General features: G+C 40.8%; 3 protein-coding genes across 5 annotated transcripts in view; all 3 read right to left on the minus strand.

Moving 5' to 3' along the window:
- Positions 1-1,775: 1,775 nt before the first annotated feature.
- On the minus strand, positions 1,776-5,209 carry gpank1 (G patch domain and ankyrin repeats 1). The gene is made up of 4 exons (XM_067499678.1): positions 4,296-5,209; positions 4,069-4,210; positions 3,893-3,968; positions 1,776-3,620 (listed from the first exon to the last, which is right to left on the minus strand). The coding sequence occupies exons 1-4, from the start codon at positions 4,749-4,751 to the stop codon at positions 3,179-3,181; spliced, it is 1,116 nt and encodes a 371-aa protein (XP_067355779.1). The 5' UTR covers positions 4,752-5,209; the 3' UTR covers positions 1,776-3,178.
- A 2,456-nt stretch (positions 5,210-7,665) lies between these two features.
- LOC137123332 (zinc finger protein 658B-like) lies at positions 7,666-14,078 on the minus strand. The gene is made up of 2 exons (XM_067496877.1): positions 13,848-14,078; positions 7,666-12,656 (listed from the first exon to the last, which is right to left on the minus strand). The coding sequence occupies exon 2, from the start codon at positions 12,538-12,540 to the stop codon at positions 8,812-8,814; it is 3,729 nt and encodes a 1,242-aa protein (XP_067352978.1). The 5' UTR covers positions 12,541-12,656; positions 13,848-14,078; the 3' UTR covers positions 7,666-8,811.
- A 2,307-nt stretch (positions 14,079-16,385) lies between these two features.
- The window catches only part of LOC137123331 (protein sidekick-1-like), a 249,897-nt gene continuing 246,754 nt past the window's right edge, over positions 16,386-19,528 (minus strand). For all 3 annotated transcript variants that reach the window (XM_067496874.1, XM_067496875.1, XM_067496873.1), the window contains 2 exons: positions 19,356-19,485; positions 16,386-18,177 (listed from right to left, as the gene is read on the minus strand). In XM_067496874.1, coding sequence (XP_067352975.1) covers positions 17,872-18,177; positions 19,356-19,485 — 436 coding nt within the window. In that variant the 3' untranslated portion in view covers positions 16,386-17,871. The remainder of the gene's footprint in view (positions 18,178-19,355; positions 19,486-19,528) is intronic.

Below are 19,528 nucleotides of genomic sequence, written 5' to 3' on the forward strand. Positions count from 1 at the left end.
AAATGGCTATATTTTTGTTACATAAATCATTGTAAATGTATTCTTTGCTCACACTGTGTTTTTTTTAATTGGACAAAAAGTGCACAAGTGAGAATCAAAATCAAATCATGAAACACTACTTTAATGTATATGTAGATGCATGTAAGACATGAATTTCCAATCTGAACTCACACAAAGACATGTCCAGGCATATCCTTGGTTGTGTGGGCGGTAAAAACATTGTTCATAGTTTTCTTTCAGGATCTACACAGGAGGAAGTACGCTGTTATGTAACGCAGGGAGAGGACAGTCCTACCCCAGTATCTGCAGTCAAGAGTTGAGCGCAAAGCTGATTCAGCAAAACTCGGAAAAACACAAAAGCCATGGGTTCACTTCCATTCTTCAGTGTACAGTGTGTTGTATTACATTACTCAGTTGTTTTACTCTCTCTTTTTTTTTTTTTACATTTTCTTGTTTCACTGCACTGTACACTACTGTTGGGTAAATAGGTGAATATATCTTATTGCTTTGTCACCTTCTCTGTTCTTTTTTCATACTCGTGTTTTGTGGACATTATTATGCGTGTTTTGATCTTTTATTGTTTTTTCTACACCTTTCTTTACCTTGTTTATTTGTAAAGCACTTTGAATTACCTTTCAGTATGAAAGGTGCTATATTAAAAACTTTTGATTGATTAATTGATAATTAGCTTCCTAGGTGTGTTAACTGCTCCAGCTAATATAAGTGATTGGTGATTGATGATTAATACTAAACAACAGAGCTGTTTTAGTTCAAATCACAGCTCTGCTCCCCTAAAAGAAACTTGAGCTCAGAAGCAACAAAATCTAAACTCATTAATATTCATAAAATGACAAAAGAAATTCATAAAATCTTAAGTTGCATTATGACATCATCGGTTACTGCTTCTGCCTTTCGGCCTTCCAGTGTTAAACTACTGACCAGTACATGTGTTTGTGCTGTTTTCCTGTGTTGTTTTATGCAACATATAATTACGGCGTAGACGATTTGGTGTCAGATTAGCTGGAGCGAGCTCACCTGAATGTTCTCTCTCCTCTCCTATTCTCTCTCTTTGGAGCTTTTGTCTTTTGGTTTCACACAGCTGGTAATCCCAGGTCCAAGGCCACTGATGTACCGCACTGTATTTAAAATAACAATGGCGATGATATATAATAGTTAGTAGGTATTCTGTGTTACACGCTTTAAAGAATGGGAGAGTGTGAAGGTGGATCTACAAAACATTTTAAAGGGGAGATATAAGCTCTAACTTAAACCAAACTAACTATCCTGATTTAAGGAGAAACTGTGTGTTTTAGGCCGGGTTTGATCCTTGAACCTCTCACCTTGTTGCCAGTGTCAGCAATGTATTAATAGCTACAAATATTCTCCCACAATTTTGTATTTATTTTTTAATAAATACAATTTTCGGGTTATCCTGTGAGTTCAGGGTCATCATTGTCCGAATGTTGGTTTGGCAAAGTTTTTTTTACCCCGGACGCCCATTCCTGGCGCAAAATGTCCATCGTGTATGTTTTAGTATATTATATTTATTTAAATGTCTTTTTAAAATGCTACTTTGTTTTCTTTATTGATTTAGTGAGAACAAGCAGAGCATCACCCCATACACTTAGTCTGTGAGGTGACAGGGGCTATTATATGGAAATGAGATACTCACGTATGGTTAAAATCTTTACTTTTAGAAAAAACACAAGCAGTATTTACCTTAAAAGACAACATATGTCTTGGGACCCCTAAAAGTGCAAGTAGGGCAGACTCTTGCTGCTTGGCCTTTACTCTAACGCATAATTTTTAAATCTGAACAAAAACAGATATAGAGTAGTGACATAAACATATTGTTTTAGGAGTAAAACCAAGTGAATATATATATGTCAAACTGTGGGGCATTTAATGTCAAATTTCCCAAGCCTAATGAAATTTTGCAAACACTTTGTATTATCAACAGGGGATCAAAAAATAAAGTGATTTTTTCACAATACACCCATGATAGTGGATGAGCAGAAATGACCACACACACAACAATTTCTTCTCTTGTACCACAAAAGTATTCAGTAGACTGAACGAACTTTGGTGGCTAATACACAAAACATTTGAGTCTTGTGTTTCATCTAAAAATATATATGTTTTGCATACTTTGTGAAGCTATTTCACATTTTGCTTATAGAGAGTCTAAATGGACTATCAAACAAAACTATAATGTTTACAAAAACATTTTTCCTAATTTGAAGGTATATAATTGTTGTATTACAATATATTGGGTACTTAACCTGTTAGACAAACTTCTAACTCAATAGTGATATACTGATAACCACAACTGGGTCAGCTGTCTTCTTCATCTTGGACTGGACCATGTTAAAGGATCTGATTGCACACTGTCACTGTATTTTATGGTCCCTGATTTGGCTTGAGATATGCTTGCTATAAAAAAAAAACACCTTAATTAAAATAACATGTAAAAACACAACAGAGTCCACAGTCCTTCTGAGACACAAAACTCTAAAAAATGATAATAAAATTACCAGATACACGGTGCTAAATGTGAGGAAGAAAGAGCATGAATTATGGGCTTATAAGGCAGTTTTGTGCATGTGAATCACCAGTCACATGTGAGAAATGAGGTGAGAAGGTACCTGGAGCCGCTATTAAGGGAGAGTTCACAGCTGATATGTATAGTTGCATAACATCTTCTTCATTCAAAAACCTTGGACAAATGGTTACATCAGTCACGCAAGAGAACAGCTTACAACTCAAACGTCGGAGCCAAGGTTATCTTTTTTTTTAAACCAGGAGGTTTAATCTTGATATGTTAATAATAATTTATTACCATATAAATCATGTCAGCATAGTTGACATACAAAAACAAATTTGTTTGACCTTCTGAAGCAGATTTAGTTACTTAAAACTAAGCACGCCTGATTGGGTAACACAAAGTAAACACAAGCATGATAAAGATTAAATTAATCAGTGTTGTAGTAAGTCATTACGCAAGCTGCAGGCAGCTGGGTCAGCTGCTTCCATAAATGGACATAGTATCAGCTTTGAGCAAAAGGTCTATATGTTTTGCTCCAAATGAAAACAGCACAGAGCAGCTTTACAATCACTTCAAAAAAAAACCTAAAATCTGGGAGGGAGGGTTTGGAGAAAACTTCCTCATGGGCAGGTGTCAAAGATAAAATGAGGCACGAAAATCTCTTTCCCAGTTCCTATCATTCTGCTCTTTTCTCATACTTTCCTCCTTCCTCTTTCCTTTCCCCAGAATCTCGTTTTTATGCTTAGATGGTTGTTTCACTGCATCATGATCTCCAGCTCGAAAGTGAGTAACTTTAGCTCTTTTTATCTGTCCATAACCCAGGCCTTTCTGGTCCCTCTTCAGCACAGTCGGTACTGGCTGTTTAGACCCCTCTCCCTCTGGTCCCAGTCCCGTCCCTGGTTTCCAGCCGCAACGAACCATCATCTTGTAGCAGTTGCTGGATGGGGGGAGACAGTAGTAAGGGGTGGGTGGGGGATGCCGCAGACTAAACTGATGCAGTGTGGAGGACAAATGTGTTGACAAGCTGCTGCTGTACTCGGCACAACACACTTCGCACCGCTTAGGCTGGGAAGCACTGGACAAACAGAGGAGACACGAGTGAGAGAAGAAAACGTGAAGCAGAAACAAGTTTAATATTTTCACATCTGTGTTTGAATGAAGGTCAAGTACCCATATGTACTGAAACACTAAGCAGCATTGTAAGACCAATAAACTTTGTGAGCCATCTTGGAAAATGCAAAATTTTTCCAATATGTTTTGTCATCATCCATTTCCCAGCCTATTTAAAAATGAATTAGTATTTGGATCGATTTGATTTACCCAGCCTGCGGTTGAGGCTATGCTAACCTGCTGTTTCTTTCCTTGTCTATCCGTGAACTTCTCCCATAGTTCTCCAACTCCTCGAAAATATCAATGTGACCCGCTGGTGAAAAGGGAAAAATAAATAAATAAATAGATGAGTTCTACTTTACTGTACAAACAAACATTAAGTAGATTTACTCATGAGAGCTTCATGGTCTCACCTTCCAGTGCCAGGTCTTTGGCATCCCTACCCTGTGTATCAACCACTCCCACCCAGGCTGCTCCTTGTTGCAGCAATAGCCTCACTGCAGCTTTTTGTCCTGACCAGCTTGCACACATCACTGCTGTCCAGAAGAACGTATCCTGATAGAGAGAACACAAACCAATTAAGCAAATGCAAATGGTAAACTTCCTCAGACAAAAAGACATTTAACAGTAAGTACATTACCTGGAAATTGATGTCTGCTCCCTTTAAGAGCAGCTCTTTGAGGCCAGTGGTGTCTCCCTCATGGGCACAGCGGAGCAACCTGAGCCCCTGCAGCTCCTTTGTCCTTTCAGAGTTGTTTGTTTCTATGCTAGGGTTGCCATCTCCTTCTTCATTAATTTCTCTTTGCGCCACCGAATGTGTCTGGACCTGAGGCGTCTCCACGACCCTGGCTCTCCTCCTCGCTCTTTTTCTGGACTCTCTGTTCTTCTGTCTACGCTGATGCTGATGCAGTCTGCCAGCATCTGTTTTGTTGAATGCACTTGACACAAACTGCTCATTGTCATCTTTCATTAAATTTTCGTAGAACTGCCTGGCCTCCTCCCCACTCAGAACAGGGGTTGTTTTGGAAGTGGACTGTTCTGTTTTGACGCTGAAAACATCCTGACTACTGGCAGGAATAAAGCCTAAACCAGCCATGGTGAGTGACACTTAAGAGAATAGCTACTGCAGGCCAAAAAAAACAGCTCACCGTTTTGAAATAGGGGCTAACTATTTACAAATCAAGAAAATTGGATTGCTCTTGCAATGGCAGCAAACTCAGGCAAACTCCTAAAAAATGACGGAAATTCAGTGCACACTGCCACTGTTTAACCGTTTAAATAAGAAAACAGCAGTCAGCCTTCGTAGTCTTAGCATTTTAGCTAAAGCTAGCTACCGCTACCAAGTATCGAGCTTTAGCGTTAGCCTCGTTTGGAATTAGCATTATCAAAAGATTTTTTTAAACGCTAAAACGCTCCCAAATTACCTATTTCGTGTTACATTTTCAATTTTTTCCCCAATCCATTTACCCATAAAAAATAATCCATGAAGAAAATCGAATAAACACCACCGGTTCTTCTCCAAGGCAACCCCACACACGTTCTTCCTGTTTATGAGCAGGGCCGTAGCGTTTATTGACGTCGGTGAGTAACCGACACTGCCACCTGTCGGTCTGGGTGTTACACTGGATTATTTCAAATACAATGTGAAACAAGTCGTTACAAACTCAGCTATCATACTGTCAAACTAGAAAAAAGCTTTTCCAAAAACAAAATGCACTTTAAAAGTATAACAACCTTAAAAATAATAAAAGATAATGAAAAGCCAAATACAAGCAATAATGTCCTTTGTAAACTAAACGTTTTGGAGTTTGAACGGCGTTTCTAGCTGGAATTATGCCAACATAGCTAGGCGTCAAATACCTAAGGAAGAGGGAAGTCATAATAATAATATTAATAATAATAATGAAAATGAGAACAACATATATTGTGAAGGCTCTAGCATTCGCAGTAGATAATAATATTAATAGTAGTAAAGACTGGAATATCATTACTGTGAATGATCCAGCATATTCCGTTTATGAAAGGAAAGTAAACCAACATAACGTGTGTTATAATGCATGTAATAATCATTATGTATCAAAAGCAAACAAAAGCAGTGCATCAAAACATGTGTTACAATGCATCGTGTGTGTAGAATGTTTTCGAAATTGTTATGATTTCATTAAATAAATAGAACACTCCCAGTGTGGCCAGCTTGAAAGCTAATATATTTTATTAAATTTTTAAGTGCATATTAAGCATTAGAACTACATACCTGCATAACTACCTATTTCTAACTTCAAAAACTGTTTAAAAATATATTTTTTCTATATTAAGCACAGCATAAAATCGACTTATTGGTATTTGTGTTACTAGTACACTAATATACTGAATTGCATACAATTTTATTGAAGCAAAACCGGCAGAGACTGAGTGTATTAATTTTCATTCGTGTGTTGGTAGGCAACCGGGGTCAAACTCTGGGGCTGATTTTATGTCCCAGCTACTTCATCACAGTAGGAGAAAAGCACAAGTGTTAATAAAATCCACAACAACTCAGTTAAAGTGTCCCACTGAGCAAAGACAGCATAACACTGAGTCAGCTTGTATATGTTTTTTATGTTTTATTGTTGCTTTTAATCTGCTTGTGTAGCACTTTGAGACTTGTCAACAAATGTAAAGTGCTTTATAAATAAAATGAATTATTATTATTATTATTATTATAATAGCAGGACCCTGAATCTGTAGCAGCTAAAGAGTCATGTAACCTGTTGAGACTGTGGTCACCATTTTTAAGTTTCTTTTTCTTCTTTCTACATCGTTCCTAACTTTACAGTTCATACACTTTTTAAACTGTTGCTTCCATACAGTTTATTTGCTGTATATTTTGCAGTGTTTATTTTTTGTGGCATAAATCCTGTATACGGTTTTTGTCCCTGCAGCCCCCTCATGCAGATGTACTGTTCACAAATACTCATTTACACCCTGTTCTCTTTAAACAACGATTTCCATTCATCCATCTATTATCATAACAGATTATCCTGTTCGAGATCACGGGGGCTGGAGCCTATCCCAGCAGTCACTGTGTGAGAGGCAGGGTACACCCTGGACAGGTTGCCAAAAAGTTAGGGGCTTTGAGTTTTAGGTTAAATTTCAGAATTTAAACCTAAAATGCACAATAACCTTTACAGGTGAATGTAATTTGTCCTTCTCTAAATGTTCGAATGCACACGTCCAACTGTTCAACGTTTCAGTACTTATTGAATACCAATGCTGTTTTCCAACAAGCTGATTAACCTCAAAAATCCTCCTAAAACACCCTGAGATGAATGCTCAGCATTCAGTAAGATCCTTCCAGGAATCCAATCCTCCAGACTCTTCCTGCTCTCCGTATCCCCCTCCTTCTGTCAGTGGATCTCCAGCTTCCTCAACAACAGGACACAGGAGGTACTGATGGGAGAGTTACATCCTGCACATAGCAAAACCAGTGCTGGTGCTCAGCAGAGGATGTACTTCCTGCGGCAGCTGCCTAATACTCAACAACTACCTCTCCACACAATTACTGAACACACACCCACACTGCACTTAACGTAGCTGTCGTTGTTTTGCCTGCATTTGTTTAGTTTTTAACGTCATTGATGGCTACAGATGACTAGAAGCAAATTCCTTGTATGTCTCAGCATACTTGGCCAATAAAAGCTGATTTTAAAAGGGACAACTGTATATAGGTACTATGTTGTTCTATATGTGTACAAGGCCTAAGCGATACATTTTTAATAAAACGCATTCAATCCTGCTGTATCACAAAAAAAAAAAAAAAAACTAGAGTGACAACACACTTCTATGAAATACCACTTAACATCAAAGCACTCAACAGCACACATGGATTTGAGAGACTAACAGTGTAGACACGGATTGCAGTTTATGTTGAGGCACATTCTATTTACATGTGGTTGATTCTTGCTCGCCTGAAGATACATGAAATAAGCCATCATACATGGTCTTCCTCTGTCCCCTCATACGTTCTAGCATTGTGAATAAGAGCTTTATTTTCATGGCACCTTTTCAAACAATTACAAAATGTTTGGTTAGTCTATAATGTCTTTCAGTAAGTCTAGACTGACTGACATTAAAAAATAAAATCATGAAATCAAGTCAACACATGCTTAAAATAGGGAGCACAGGTGAAATATGAAACCATAATCTTATTTTAATGTAATCTTTATCCATGTGAGTGACTGTGACTCTATCCAGATTGTATTTCCTGATTTGAGTAAACTTGGAAAGTCCAAGTATTAGACAAGTTCTTTGACATGACTGGGACAATTAAATGAGAAAAACACTTCTGGAAAGAATGTGTGAGGCACAGGGGGCGACAGGTCTGAAACCCACATGCAAAGGTTGAGTATTAAGGAGAACAGTATTACATTCTTAAAAGTCTGGGTATGACACTTGCTTTATGACACGTGTTTTTCCTGATCACTAATTGAAACAAAAAGCCCTGCATTCATGAGTGTTTCAGAAAATGAACTCCAGTAAAATGAAGCCAAATCGTAATTTAATGTAGTTTGCTGCTGCTTAAAAATGAGCCTGTGTGTAAGTAATGAATCATCAATCTGCAGATGACAGAATGATCATTTTACACCTGTAACACTGATTTCATTTACACGAATGAGCCAAAAAGTAGGATCCAACTTTGCAGCGAGCTGTGTCAAAGACCCTGTTTCCAGTTTCTTAGGTGATGGGACAAGTGAACACTGCTAAATACATGTACCTCCCAGATGCAGGTATACGGACAGTGAACAGTGAATGCGTTGAGATCACCAAAACCATATTAAAAGCAAACGTAAACAGGGTCAAAAACAGGGCTGACTGAACATCAGTTTGTTGTAGTTAGTGATTTTGAAGCACTTTTCTAACAACTCCTTTTGTTTCAATCAAAACAGTCAAATGACCTCATCCTTTATAATCAAGTGTTCGTGGCAGCCTAAATATGATTAAATTATGCTTTTAACATATTTTGGATTATTATTCTTTTTATAGTACTGACTAAAATCATAATCTGAACTGAAGCCTAATGCTACCTACCCCTACTAACATGCAAATCCACTTGTATAGTCATTCAAAAGTAACAAGTAAAGCCTCACTGGATATGATATACAGTGATACATGTCCAATTAGTGGCATTTACTGATGTGTCTATTTCTGTCCCCAGTCTGTGTAAATGTTTGCCCACAGTGGGGACAGGAGTACGGTCTCTCCCCTGTGTGTATCCTCATGTGAACATTAAGTTTGTCTTTGCTAACAAAGCGTTTGCTGCAGCAGGTACATGCATATGGCTTATCCCCTGTGTGATACCGCTGGTGCATCTTCAGCTCCGTCATGCGGCCGTAAGTCCTGCCACAATCGGGACACTCGTAGCTTGGCCGCACTTCCATGTGCTGTTTGCTGTGTAGCCGCAGCCCGCTGTTTGACCTGAAACTTTTGCTGCACTGCGAACACTGGAAAGGTTTCTCGCCGGTGTGGATGTGCATGTGTAACTTGAGGCTGGCGGCCGACGGAAAGCCGTTGCCGCAGATGGAGCAGAGGTGGCGTCTCTCCCCTGTGTGGATGGTCAGGTGCTTCTCCAGCTTGTAGGGGTTCAGGAAGGTTTTGCCACAGATGGGGCAGTTCATTGGCTGCTCTCCTTCATGTGAGCTCATGTGTTCTGTTAGCTCCGCCAACGTGGCGAAAGCATAATCACACCGAGTGCATGAGTACGGCCTTTCTTTCCTGAATTTCCTGTGTTTGAGGCAGTGCTGCTCCAGCTGGTCTTTCTCTTCAAAGGTCTCGATACAGCAGCTGCACTGGTAGGGTCTTTCTTCAGTATGAGTCCGCAGGTGATATTTCAAAGCTGTTAACTGTAGGAAAATGGTGTCACAGTGTGGACATTTGGATTCCCGCCTGGTGTGAACCAATATGTGCCTCTTGTAGTGAGACAGCTTAATAAAACGTTTGCAGCACACCGAGCAATAATACTGTTCGTGTAGGTGGCCTTGCTCGTGTTTCTTCAGAGCGTACTCAACCTTAAACTTCTTACTACAGGTGTTGCAGGTGTAAGACTTTTCATGAACCCCCATGTGTGCTTCCAGTTCTTCCGGGCTGTTAAATGTTTCGTTACATTTTGGACAAGTTCCATTGTTCTCTTTTGCGTGAATCTCCAAGTGTTTGTTGAGGTCCTCTGGGAAAGCAAAGTTCCTCTGACAATCAGGGCACTTGTAGCACTCACCATTTGTTGCTTTGAGATGGGTCATTATGTGCCTTTTCAAATGATACATTCGCCCGAATACTTTGCCACAATCTCCACAGGTGAGGCTTTGAGGACTGGAGTGGACCTTCTTGTGTAATTTAAGATGACTCACAAGTGTAGCCTTGTCCTTGAATTGTTTATCACATGCGAGACACGTCAGGCCTTCAACCGCATGAGTCCTCCTGTGAGCTTTGAGTTCCAGCCAGCTACTTAGGTTTTTCCCACATTTAGGGCAGATGTACTGGCCCAGGCCGTGTTGGTTTCTCAGGTGTCTGGTCATGTGATAGGACTGGCTGAAGGTTAGAGCACAGACTGGGCAGGTGAATGGCTTCTCTTTAGTGTGCGTTCTCATGTGTCTCGCAAGTTTGTTCGCCCCTCGGAAGCACCTTCCAACACAGATGGGACAGAAATGTCCTTTTGTTTTAGCCTTAGAGGTGACTTTTTCAGTTTTACTGCCTCCATCTTGAGATTTAGCTTTATTAGAGTCCTTGTCTTCAGTCTTAACATTAATGTCAGGTCCATTGTTCTGAGAATTACCTTTACCAGAGACTGCATCACCTTCACCAACATTATCATTGCATGTATTGCTTTCATTATTGTCATTACTCTTACTTGATGCAATCACATCCTGGTTTTTCACTTGATCACTATCATGGAAACTTTGTATGTCTGTCTGGGTAGACTGGTTTTTGCCGTGAGACACGATGTGACTCAAAAAAGCATCGTCGTCAACAAATTTTTCTTCACAGTTTGGACATGACAAAAACTGTGACTTGTGCACCCTCTTGTGACTTTTCAGCTCTGCAAAGCTCCTTAAACTTATCCCACAAGTCGAGCAGACGTGTTGGCCCGCACCATGCTGGTTCCTCAGGTGGCGGAGCATGTGGTAGGATTGGCTAAAGGTCACAGCACAAATGGGGCAACTGAACGGTTTCTCTTTTGTATGCGTCCTCATGTGTCTGTCGAGGTTGTGCGCATTTCTGAAGCGCCTGTTTTTACAGATGGGACAACAAGGGCCGTTTTTTGGGGATGAAGACATGACAAAGTCTTCATCATCCTCATCAGAATCATCACCGTCGTCATCATCATTGTTTTCGTCATTACCATCTCCATCACTAGATTTGTCACAGCTTTGCTCTTCTACCCTCTGAGGAGAAGACGAGGCCCCATTATCATCATCACCATTACTGCTGTCAGCCAAATTAACCCCATCTGCATTATTATCATTACAACACAACTTATCATTGCTTAAACACTCATCATCTTTTTCTGTGGAACATTTTATTGGGCTTTTAGCCGGGCTTGGTTTTGTTTTCGACCTTTCCTCGCCACGCCGAGGCCGTCCTCTTTTTGCCTTTTTTGGAACAGGACAGTTTAAATTGTCTCCATTATCCACACTCTCTGGGCATGGCGGAACTTGTGGCGTGTGAATCTTATTGTGATTTTTCAGCTCTGCAAAGCTCCCTAAGCTCATCCCACAGGTGGAACAGATGTATTGGCCTGCACCGTGCTGGTTCCTAAGGTGGCGGGTCATGTGGTACGACTGGCTGAAGACCATCGCACAGACTGGGCAGCTGAACGGTTTCTCCTTTGTGTGCGTCCTCATGTGCCTGGCGAGCTTGTGTGCGTTTCTGAAGTGCCTGTCAGCACAGATGGGACAGCAGGGGCCTTTTTTTTTGGTCAAAGAAAAGTTTTTATCGAAACAAGATTTGTTGCAGCTTTCCTCCTTCACCCTCTGTGACGATAGTGAGGCCTCATTATCCACATTATTTATGTTTTTAGAAAGACTAGTCTCATCGGCACTGTTATTTTCAATGTTATCACTATAATACAACTTATCATTGCTGTAATAGTAGTTGTCTTTGTAGCTAAGAGATTTTGTCAGAGTTTTAGTTTTGTGTGATTTGGTTTTTGTCCGTCCTTCTCCACGTCGAGGCCGCCCTCTTTTGGCCTTTCTTTGAACAGGAGGTTCTACATAGTCCCCAATGTCAACACTGACCTCATGGAAACCAAACAGTTCTGATTCCTTTAGAGCAGATTCTACCTCTCTAGCAAGAACTAACGCGGTGGCCAAGGTCAGAGTTTCCTCCTCCAGCAGCAGCCTGTCTCTTAGTTGAGGGCAGTTTGTTTTCTCAATAAGCTGATGCAAGAGAAGTTGGTCATGCAAGTCTCCATAGCTGCAAGGCCTCAGCAGTTCTTCTAAGGCAGACACAAACTGATCTGCAGTCTCTCCAGGCATCTGAGCCCTCGCGTGGAATTTAAGGCGGTACATCTGAGATGTATAATCGGAGCTGAAGTGACCCGTCAGCACTGCGATGGCTGCTGCATAGGTTGTTTCACCCTGGATCAGTGTATTGAAGATGCGCTGCCCCTCTGGGCCAAGGCAGTTCTGTAGAAGTGCACACTTTGTGGAGTCAACAAGCTTGTTTTCACCAAGGACATCGATGTAGTGTTCAAAAGCTTTAAGCCACTTGTGCCAAATCATGGCTGGTTCACCAGGGACAGGTAAGTAAGGAGGAGGTGGGGACAGGATTATCAGAAGTGGCTCTGGGAGTGGCGCCAAGGAGTTGTCCTGTTTCGTCACCTCCTCATCGAGTTCTACAGTCACTTCACCCATGTTTATTTTTTTGCTGTGTGTATTTCTTCCACAAAGTTTATTTTATTTCTTCTTAGATTCCAGCAACAGTCTCTACATTAAGTTGTTCCCCTCTTTGGTCTGGGTTTAGACTCAAACTGTAAAAAAGAAAAAAAGAAAAAAAGGAGAACAAACAAAAGTCAGTTTCAGTCCGAGGTGAATGGGGGGATTTTTTAATCAGGAAAAAAAAGAGGAACAGTTATAAACTAAACACCAGAGGATAACACACACTGACATTTAGTCTTTAGTCTGAATCACTAGACAAAAATCCAGAGCATCTGACTGAATACAATGTAGTGGTATCTTTGTTAAACCCTCCCTGCCTGGTGAACACACACTTTCCCTTTCTGTTACCTTTGTGTTACATATTTATAGTCTCCAAACCAAAATTATTAAATTGATGTAAATTTTAACAATTGTCCTAAACCAGACAGACATTACACAGCGTTTTTTTAAAAAGGAATGCAGCACTGAGTAAATGGATTTCAATGAGTTACATAGATGTAGTATACCAACAATAACTAAACACCACGGAGTTGAACCGACACATCTGACAGTCTCAATAACAACAGAAGACTGAAGCACTGTCACCTTACGTTACACACGCTACTTTTCTATTACTTTTTCCCACAGCTCCATTTTGCAGCAAGCAGACAGGTACAGTTTATGGTCATCTTGTTGAATATGTGAGGAACGTAACAGGAAACTCCCTACAAGCAAAGAACACAGTTCCATCAAATCAATCTGCTGTATTTCTAAAGCTGGACTCTATGTAGATAATCTCCAGGTAGAGCATGAACATCAAATGTCTGCTGTTTTATTTTGTAATTTGTAATTTATAAATTATTATATCTTTGCTAATAAAATTGACTTCACTAATGCTGCACTTACTAATAAAACATTATTTCATAGGGAATGAAAGGACTGGAGTTCATTGACTACAACACATTCAGTGAAGCCTGTGGTGACTTTGGGGGGTCCGGGGCCCCTGGGCTGCTCTGAGATTATGTTTGAAGAAAGTGATGGGTTGTTGTCATGGGGATCCCGGCTTTCACATAATATTTACTGTAATTATTAAAACACCAAGTACAAATATGTGAGTAACGGAATTAAACGGTCAGCGCTTTTTGCTGGTCCTGACAGCCGGTGTTAAGATGACTGAGCGTCGGCACCTCTCGTCGCCTGCAGACCAAGTCCCAGGAATCTGCATCCGTGCACAGGTAGAGGAAAGAAAGTGGTCTGGAGACGAGTGTGGAGCAATAACAGAGGAGGAGGAGACGGACACTCACCAAACAGAACTGGGTCACAAGTCACGACGGGTGCGGACGGACACAGGGACACGGAGCGGTGCTGCGGCCGTTCCGCTCAGAGCCGCCGCAGCCGTGCCGACCCGCTCCGCTGCGGCGCTACGGTGCGATTCCCTGATTATTAACCTTGTAATATTACAGCGAAAGTCTTGGGCAAAAGGCAGAGCATGAAGGGGAAAATACATCCGCCATGTTGACAGTCCTCTTCCGGACACCACCACAGTCCCCCGGGGGACTTCTTCCCCGCACCACAGCGGCCCCTGGCGCCTGGAAGACACACGACGGAGCCCAGATGGCGAGAGGCACAGGTGAACACACAGGTAGCACTCACCCACCCACTCACCCACTCACCCACCCACTCACTCACTCACTCACTCACTCACCCACTCACACACCCACTCACTCCCCTAATACCACACACACTCATTCTGTTTTGGCTTCCTTGAAGTCACGGCTCTGTGCTTAAGTTCTTCATGCCACAAACAAATATTTAAAAAAAAAAAAAAAAACTCAGTCCAGATAATGTGAGAAAATGAAAATAAAACTGCAGTAAAAATAAAACACAGTTAACACGATCATTAAATGTAACACGTTAAGTTTAATCAGCTGTTCACTCACACATTCTCATTAGAGATTAACTTTCCTTTTACATTTCTCCCTTTAAAGTCAGTGTTTGAAATTGAAAACTGTGAACATAATTCAACATCATTTTTATTAAAACGCTGTGTGAGTCGTGTGAACGTCCACAAACCTCAAGGCAGAACAACTTATGTTTAGCTCAAGTGGTCTGAAAATTAAAACTAGACCTTGTTAGTTGAACTAGCTCAAAATGAACAAAACTAATTTACATCAGGATAAGTAGTCCTGTGTATTTCTGATGGTAGAAATATGTTATCTCCTGTCAACTGTTATCTTTCAGCACAGATTGTTGGTGTGTGTTTTACCTGGATTCAAGGATGGAGGACAGAACGACTCTCTTTAGTACGTCTCTGTGCTTTTTCATCCTTACCAGTGACCCCTAAAGCACTTTACAATGTTGCTGCTCATTTACCTCATTCACACACAAACCCAAACTAATGAATGCAAATCAAGCTTCCAGACTCAAGAAGGGGTTTTAGTGCCAGGTGATGGCTTAAATTGCTTTTTCTTGTCTGAATTATTAGCTTTCTACTACACTTCGTCAATGTTCGAGACGTCTCATGTCACAGGAACATCCCACGTAAATTAGCTGCTGGTGGTCTCACCAGGTTTAAGCAGGTAAAATGAAAATAACGAGATGTGATTTATATTAGCTGTATGACATCCCATTTGATTGCAATTGCATTGACTTTCATTAGTGTTAATGATTTCTATGCTAATTAGAGCGTCAGTTATTAGAGCCGCGAGCCAACAAATAATCAGGGTTTGAGAAGGGGCCTGTGTCTGAAACTATTAAAAAAGTTGAATCTGCTTTACACAAATTAAACTCATTATTTTTATTTCTGCTTTTGGAGACACAACGTTCTCAAATCACGATTATAGTCTTGTGAGAGACAGTGATGTGTTTTTAATGAGAGGCGCTTCGTGTTTAAAACACATGCCTGCAGCATATATCAAAGTGTCAGGTCACACTAACCACTAAAATAGCCCAGATTGTAAATATGAATTAAATGCGGCTTTTAGGGACAAATACAGATATTGATAGCTTCTGATAAGATGCATTACAGCTGAAATGAGATAAATATTTATTATTGTATTACATTGTCCTGAGCACCACTGAAATTCAATTCACTTATAATTTTAAAGACAAATATCTCAAAACCTAGAAAAAAAAAACATTTATAAAACACACAAACTTAAACTGAAAAAATACATTGGTTTGAGAAATTATTTCTTCATTCCTCTCCCATGAATAATTAAAATGATCCTTAGGAAAATACTAGACCCTGTGTAGTGTTTTAAGAACTTTAGTAATGCTAGAGGGAAACTGCATAGACTACTGGAGAATCAAAGTGTACACAAATTATTTAAAAACTTCCTCACAGAGCGACATTGCTACAAAATGGTGCTTTATGTTAAATAAAAGACCAATTCAAGTACTTAAAGTACATGTATTGTACAACCTTTTCTTTAGGACATGTAGTCTTTTTGCAGTGGTGAACTGATACATTTACCCGTGTTAAGGATCTGATTAGTTCCTCCACCAGTTCATAGTGTACAGCCCATCTGTATTTAATGACCTTTCCTCTGCTGCATTACATCCTACATAACTGTTTAATCAACAACATGCTGGGAAACGTTTCCTCAAATTTACAGCTTTAAGAAAAATGATTAACACACGCCTTTCACACACCGAGAAGGAAAGTGAAACACTGGTAGATTATTAATAGACAAGCTTCTGTTACAGTTTTACTAAAGCACACGAATACTGCTCATGGTACAGATGAGAGCTATGTTAAATTGGTTCTGACACATCTTTAATATATGATGCACACAGATATGTTGACTGTCCCAGCAGTAACAGAACACACAGACACATGGTTAAACAATTTCCATTTATTCACACACTGACTCAAAACAAGCGTGACAGATTGAGGGAAGCTGGAGGGCGAGCTGAAAATTATACATGAGCAAAACCTTACAGATGTTTGCACTTGGAGAGAGGTACATGTGTGACAGTGAGTCCTTATGGTTCAAAGTTCAACCACTCTCAGTTTGAATAAGAATGATTTTGAAACATCCTGTAATCTTGTTCCATACTGATTAACTGTACCTCATTTTTTTTTATGACTCCCGTGTAATGATCTCGACTCTGTCTCCTCCTTTTCCTGTTATTCCACCAGCGTAGCTGTGAACTCTCTCTGCTGCTTTTACACAAACATGGCCGAACTACATACAACAGCACACGAGTAAAAAGGGTGTCTCTGTACAAAATCCTTCCTAAAAATACAAACATAATGGCACACTTTTTCTTAGCAGTGAACAACAGAGACAGATGAACAAAACATACATTTATACACGCATGCATGTGTGCACACGTGTCTCTCACACACACACACATGCTCAAACTAAAAAAAAAAAAAACAACAAAAAGAAAAAAAATCAGACTTCAACACAACCAAGATGAAATGTGTGGGGTTTGGCTCAGTGCAAGCATTATGGCTTGGGAGGCTGTGGTATAGGGAGCGCTGACAACAGGCAGTAGACAGTAAAAAAGAAAAAGTTTTCACATATTCCAAACCAAACCCCAAACATCACACAGCGCTCTCAGAACCCGCACCAACACTCTCACTGAGAATGCCTTAAGTGCTGAAGAGCTCCCCACCCACACTCTCCCCGTCCTTTAACAAGTTCAAAAACAGTGAATATTGATTGGTGTTTTTTTATTTTCCTCTGTGTGGTGGTCTTTTAAAGCTGACAGCCCCGTGTTTGCATCCATGAACCAGTCTATCAACAAGAGCCGCTTCCTCTGGAAGGTGGATCAGAGAGTGCATGTGTGTGTATTTGTGCACTTATGTAGAAATACAGCAAACAGAGAAGAGGCGTTGTGCGGAGACTCCCAAGTTGCACCAGTTCGAGGTTAAATCTTTCCTCGACAATTACACAACAAGCTGGCTCGTCTTAGCTCTCGTCGGAGAGTCTCTGGAATAGATATGGAGATCTTGTGGTACCACCAGTGTAAATGTGTGTGTAAGGAAAAGAGAACAGTGACTGTGTGTGTGTGTGTGTAAGCACAATGACACAGAGCCACAAAAGAGTAGGAGAGTACAGACACACACACACTTGTCAACACAGTGAGGACCTTTGTGAATGACCAGGGAAGGTGAGTGAGAAGTGTAGATTTATTTCTTTTGGGCATGAAGGGCAGTTTGGTCACCAGCTGTCCCACGCTCCTCACCTCGTCCTCCACTTTCATTCGAAGCTGCAGGCTCTTCTCCTTCAGTCCAAACGCACACAGGCCTCCCCCCACCTCCTTCACTTTGTGTACGTGTGTGTGATTCAATTTGTGCAGATTTTGTCTCTAGAGTCAAACGAAGGAGGAGAAACCCGTCACAGGGGTGCGTGACCCCGGCGGGTTATTGTTGGGGTTGACATGTGTGTGCACAGGCTGCCCTGTGGGTGTGTATGTGCCACCTGTGTTGTGCTGGGTGACCACGGTCTGGTAGTAGGGCTCTGTGTCCGCAGTAGCACATTCCTCGTAGCCGAAAGAAGCGCCGATGCCTTTAAGGCCTTTGGGCTGCCGCTTCCAGGAGTTGTAGTAGGTGGGGTCGCTCATGTAGTGGTTGACAAAGGAGTGCTTCGGCTGCTCGTCCTCGTAGTCGCTGTCTGTTAACTGGATAGAGACACGGGCGCATAAGAGGTTCCATTCTGCCAGCGTATCAGTGAAACAGACATTTCCTATATTGTACATTATATTTAATGTTGAAATGTGAGTATACACAGTTTTTATGCTTACAGTCACACAATGCAAATGTAGACAACACTACATTTTTCATAAACACTGTAGAAAATCTCCATTCACTGCAGACTATAGAGATGTTAGAGGATTACACTGTATAGGCCTTGTACGGTTCCTAAGTATTAATGTTGTCTTCGGCACTTTGGCTAATTCAGCTTCTTACATCAAAGGTAGAAGAAAAAAACTCTCTGACAGTTTATTGTAGCATGTTACTGATTATAACCTTTTGGAGTAGTTTCTCTTTCATCACCAGCTTTTCTTGCTCCACAAGCAAAACCACAGGCCGACAACACAAGCACCGAAAAAAATGCTACTTCTGCTTTAAAACAGTCTATCAAACATTTTCACAACTCATACTCCAAGAATATGTGACGTGAAAATGGTACATTGCTTTTACTTGTTATGTGAAAATGCTGCTCGAAGACAAGACAAATGATCCTCAATTAATTATCCATTAAACTTGTAAGTTTTTTTTTTCTGTGTTTTGCCAAAGCATCTCTGGTTTGTTTTTAGCAATGAAACATTTTTAGTGTGATGCTATCGTTACATTTTCTCTACTAAGCCAGGCCTCGCTGTTCCAAGTGCCTAAACACAAGCATAGATCAAAGAGATCAAGATCAACGGCTTTCGGCTTGTCCCTTCAGGGGTCGCCACAGCGGAACGTGTTCCGCACGTTGATCTGGCTTGTGTTTTGTTTTACGCCGGATGCTCTTCCTGCCACAACCCTCCTGTTTTTTGTTCCGGCTCGAGACCGGCACCAAGGTCACCCTTGGTGGCTGGGTGGGGCCACACCTGATGGGGTGGTAATTCCAACCCACTGCCTTCTGCATCCCAGCCCAATGCATAAAAATACATATTATTGATGTATCAATATAATTGTAACTTCTATGTTAAATGTCGACATAACTTTGTTAAGTTATTAGAAAATTTAAGCTGGTTACTTTTAGGTTTACTTATTGTATTTTTTACCACTTCACTACCAGGGCGCTGTCACATCTTTTAATCTTGAGAAAGACAGTAAGAGAGCGAGAGACACTAACAGAGACACATACCTCGGATTCAGAGACCTCAGTGGGCTTCTCAGTGAGCGTGGTGCTCTCAGTGAGCACAGCTCCGTTATAGTTGTTACAGATGTCCTCATCAGAGTAGTGCAGACCACCCGGACTGGGTCTGGGGGGAGACCTGCATACAGACACACATTAATAAATGAAAGCTCAGAAACTAA

This window comes from Channa argus, chromosome 3, assembly GCF_033026475.1.
Source record: "Channa argus isolate prfri chromosome 3, Channa argus male v1.0, whole genome shotgun sequence".
Classification (NCBI taxonomy): Eukaryota; Metazoa; Chordata; class Actinopteri; order Anabantiformes; family Channidae; genus Channa; species Channa argus.

What these genes read in the sequence shown, in the direction of transcription:
- LOC137123332 (XM_067496877.1), bottom strand. Translation starts at nt 12,540, where the DNA reads ATGGGTGAAGTGACTGTAGAACTCGATGAGGAGGTGACGAAACAGGAC.
- gpank1 (XM_067499678.1), bottom strand. Translation starts at nt 4,751, where the DNA reads ATGGCTGGTTTAGGCTTTATTCCTGCCAGTAGTCAGGATGTTTTCAGC. An exon ending in GAGCAGACATCAATTTCCAG is followed by an intron (nt 4,211 to 4,295) that starts GTAATGTACTTA and finishes TCTCTCTATCAG; the next exon opens with GATACGTTCTTCTGGACAGC. An exon ending in CAAAGACCTGGCACTGGAAG is followed by an intron (nt 3,969 to 4,068) that starts GTGAGACCATGA and finishes CCTTTTCACCAG; the next exon opens with CGGGTCACATTGATATTTTC.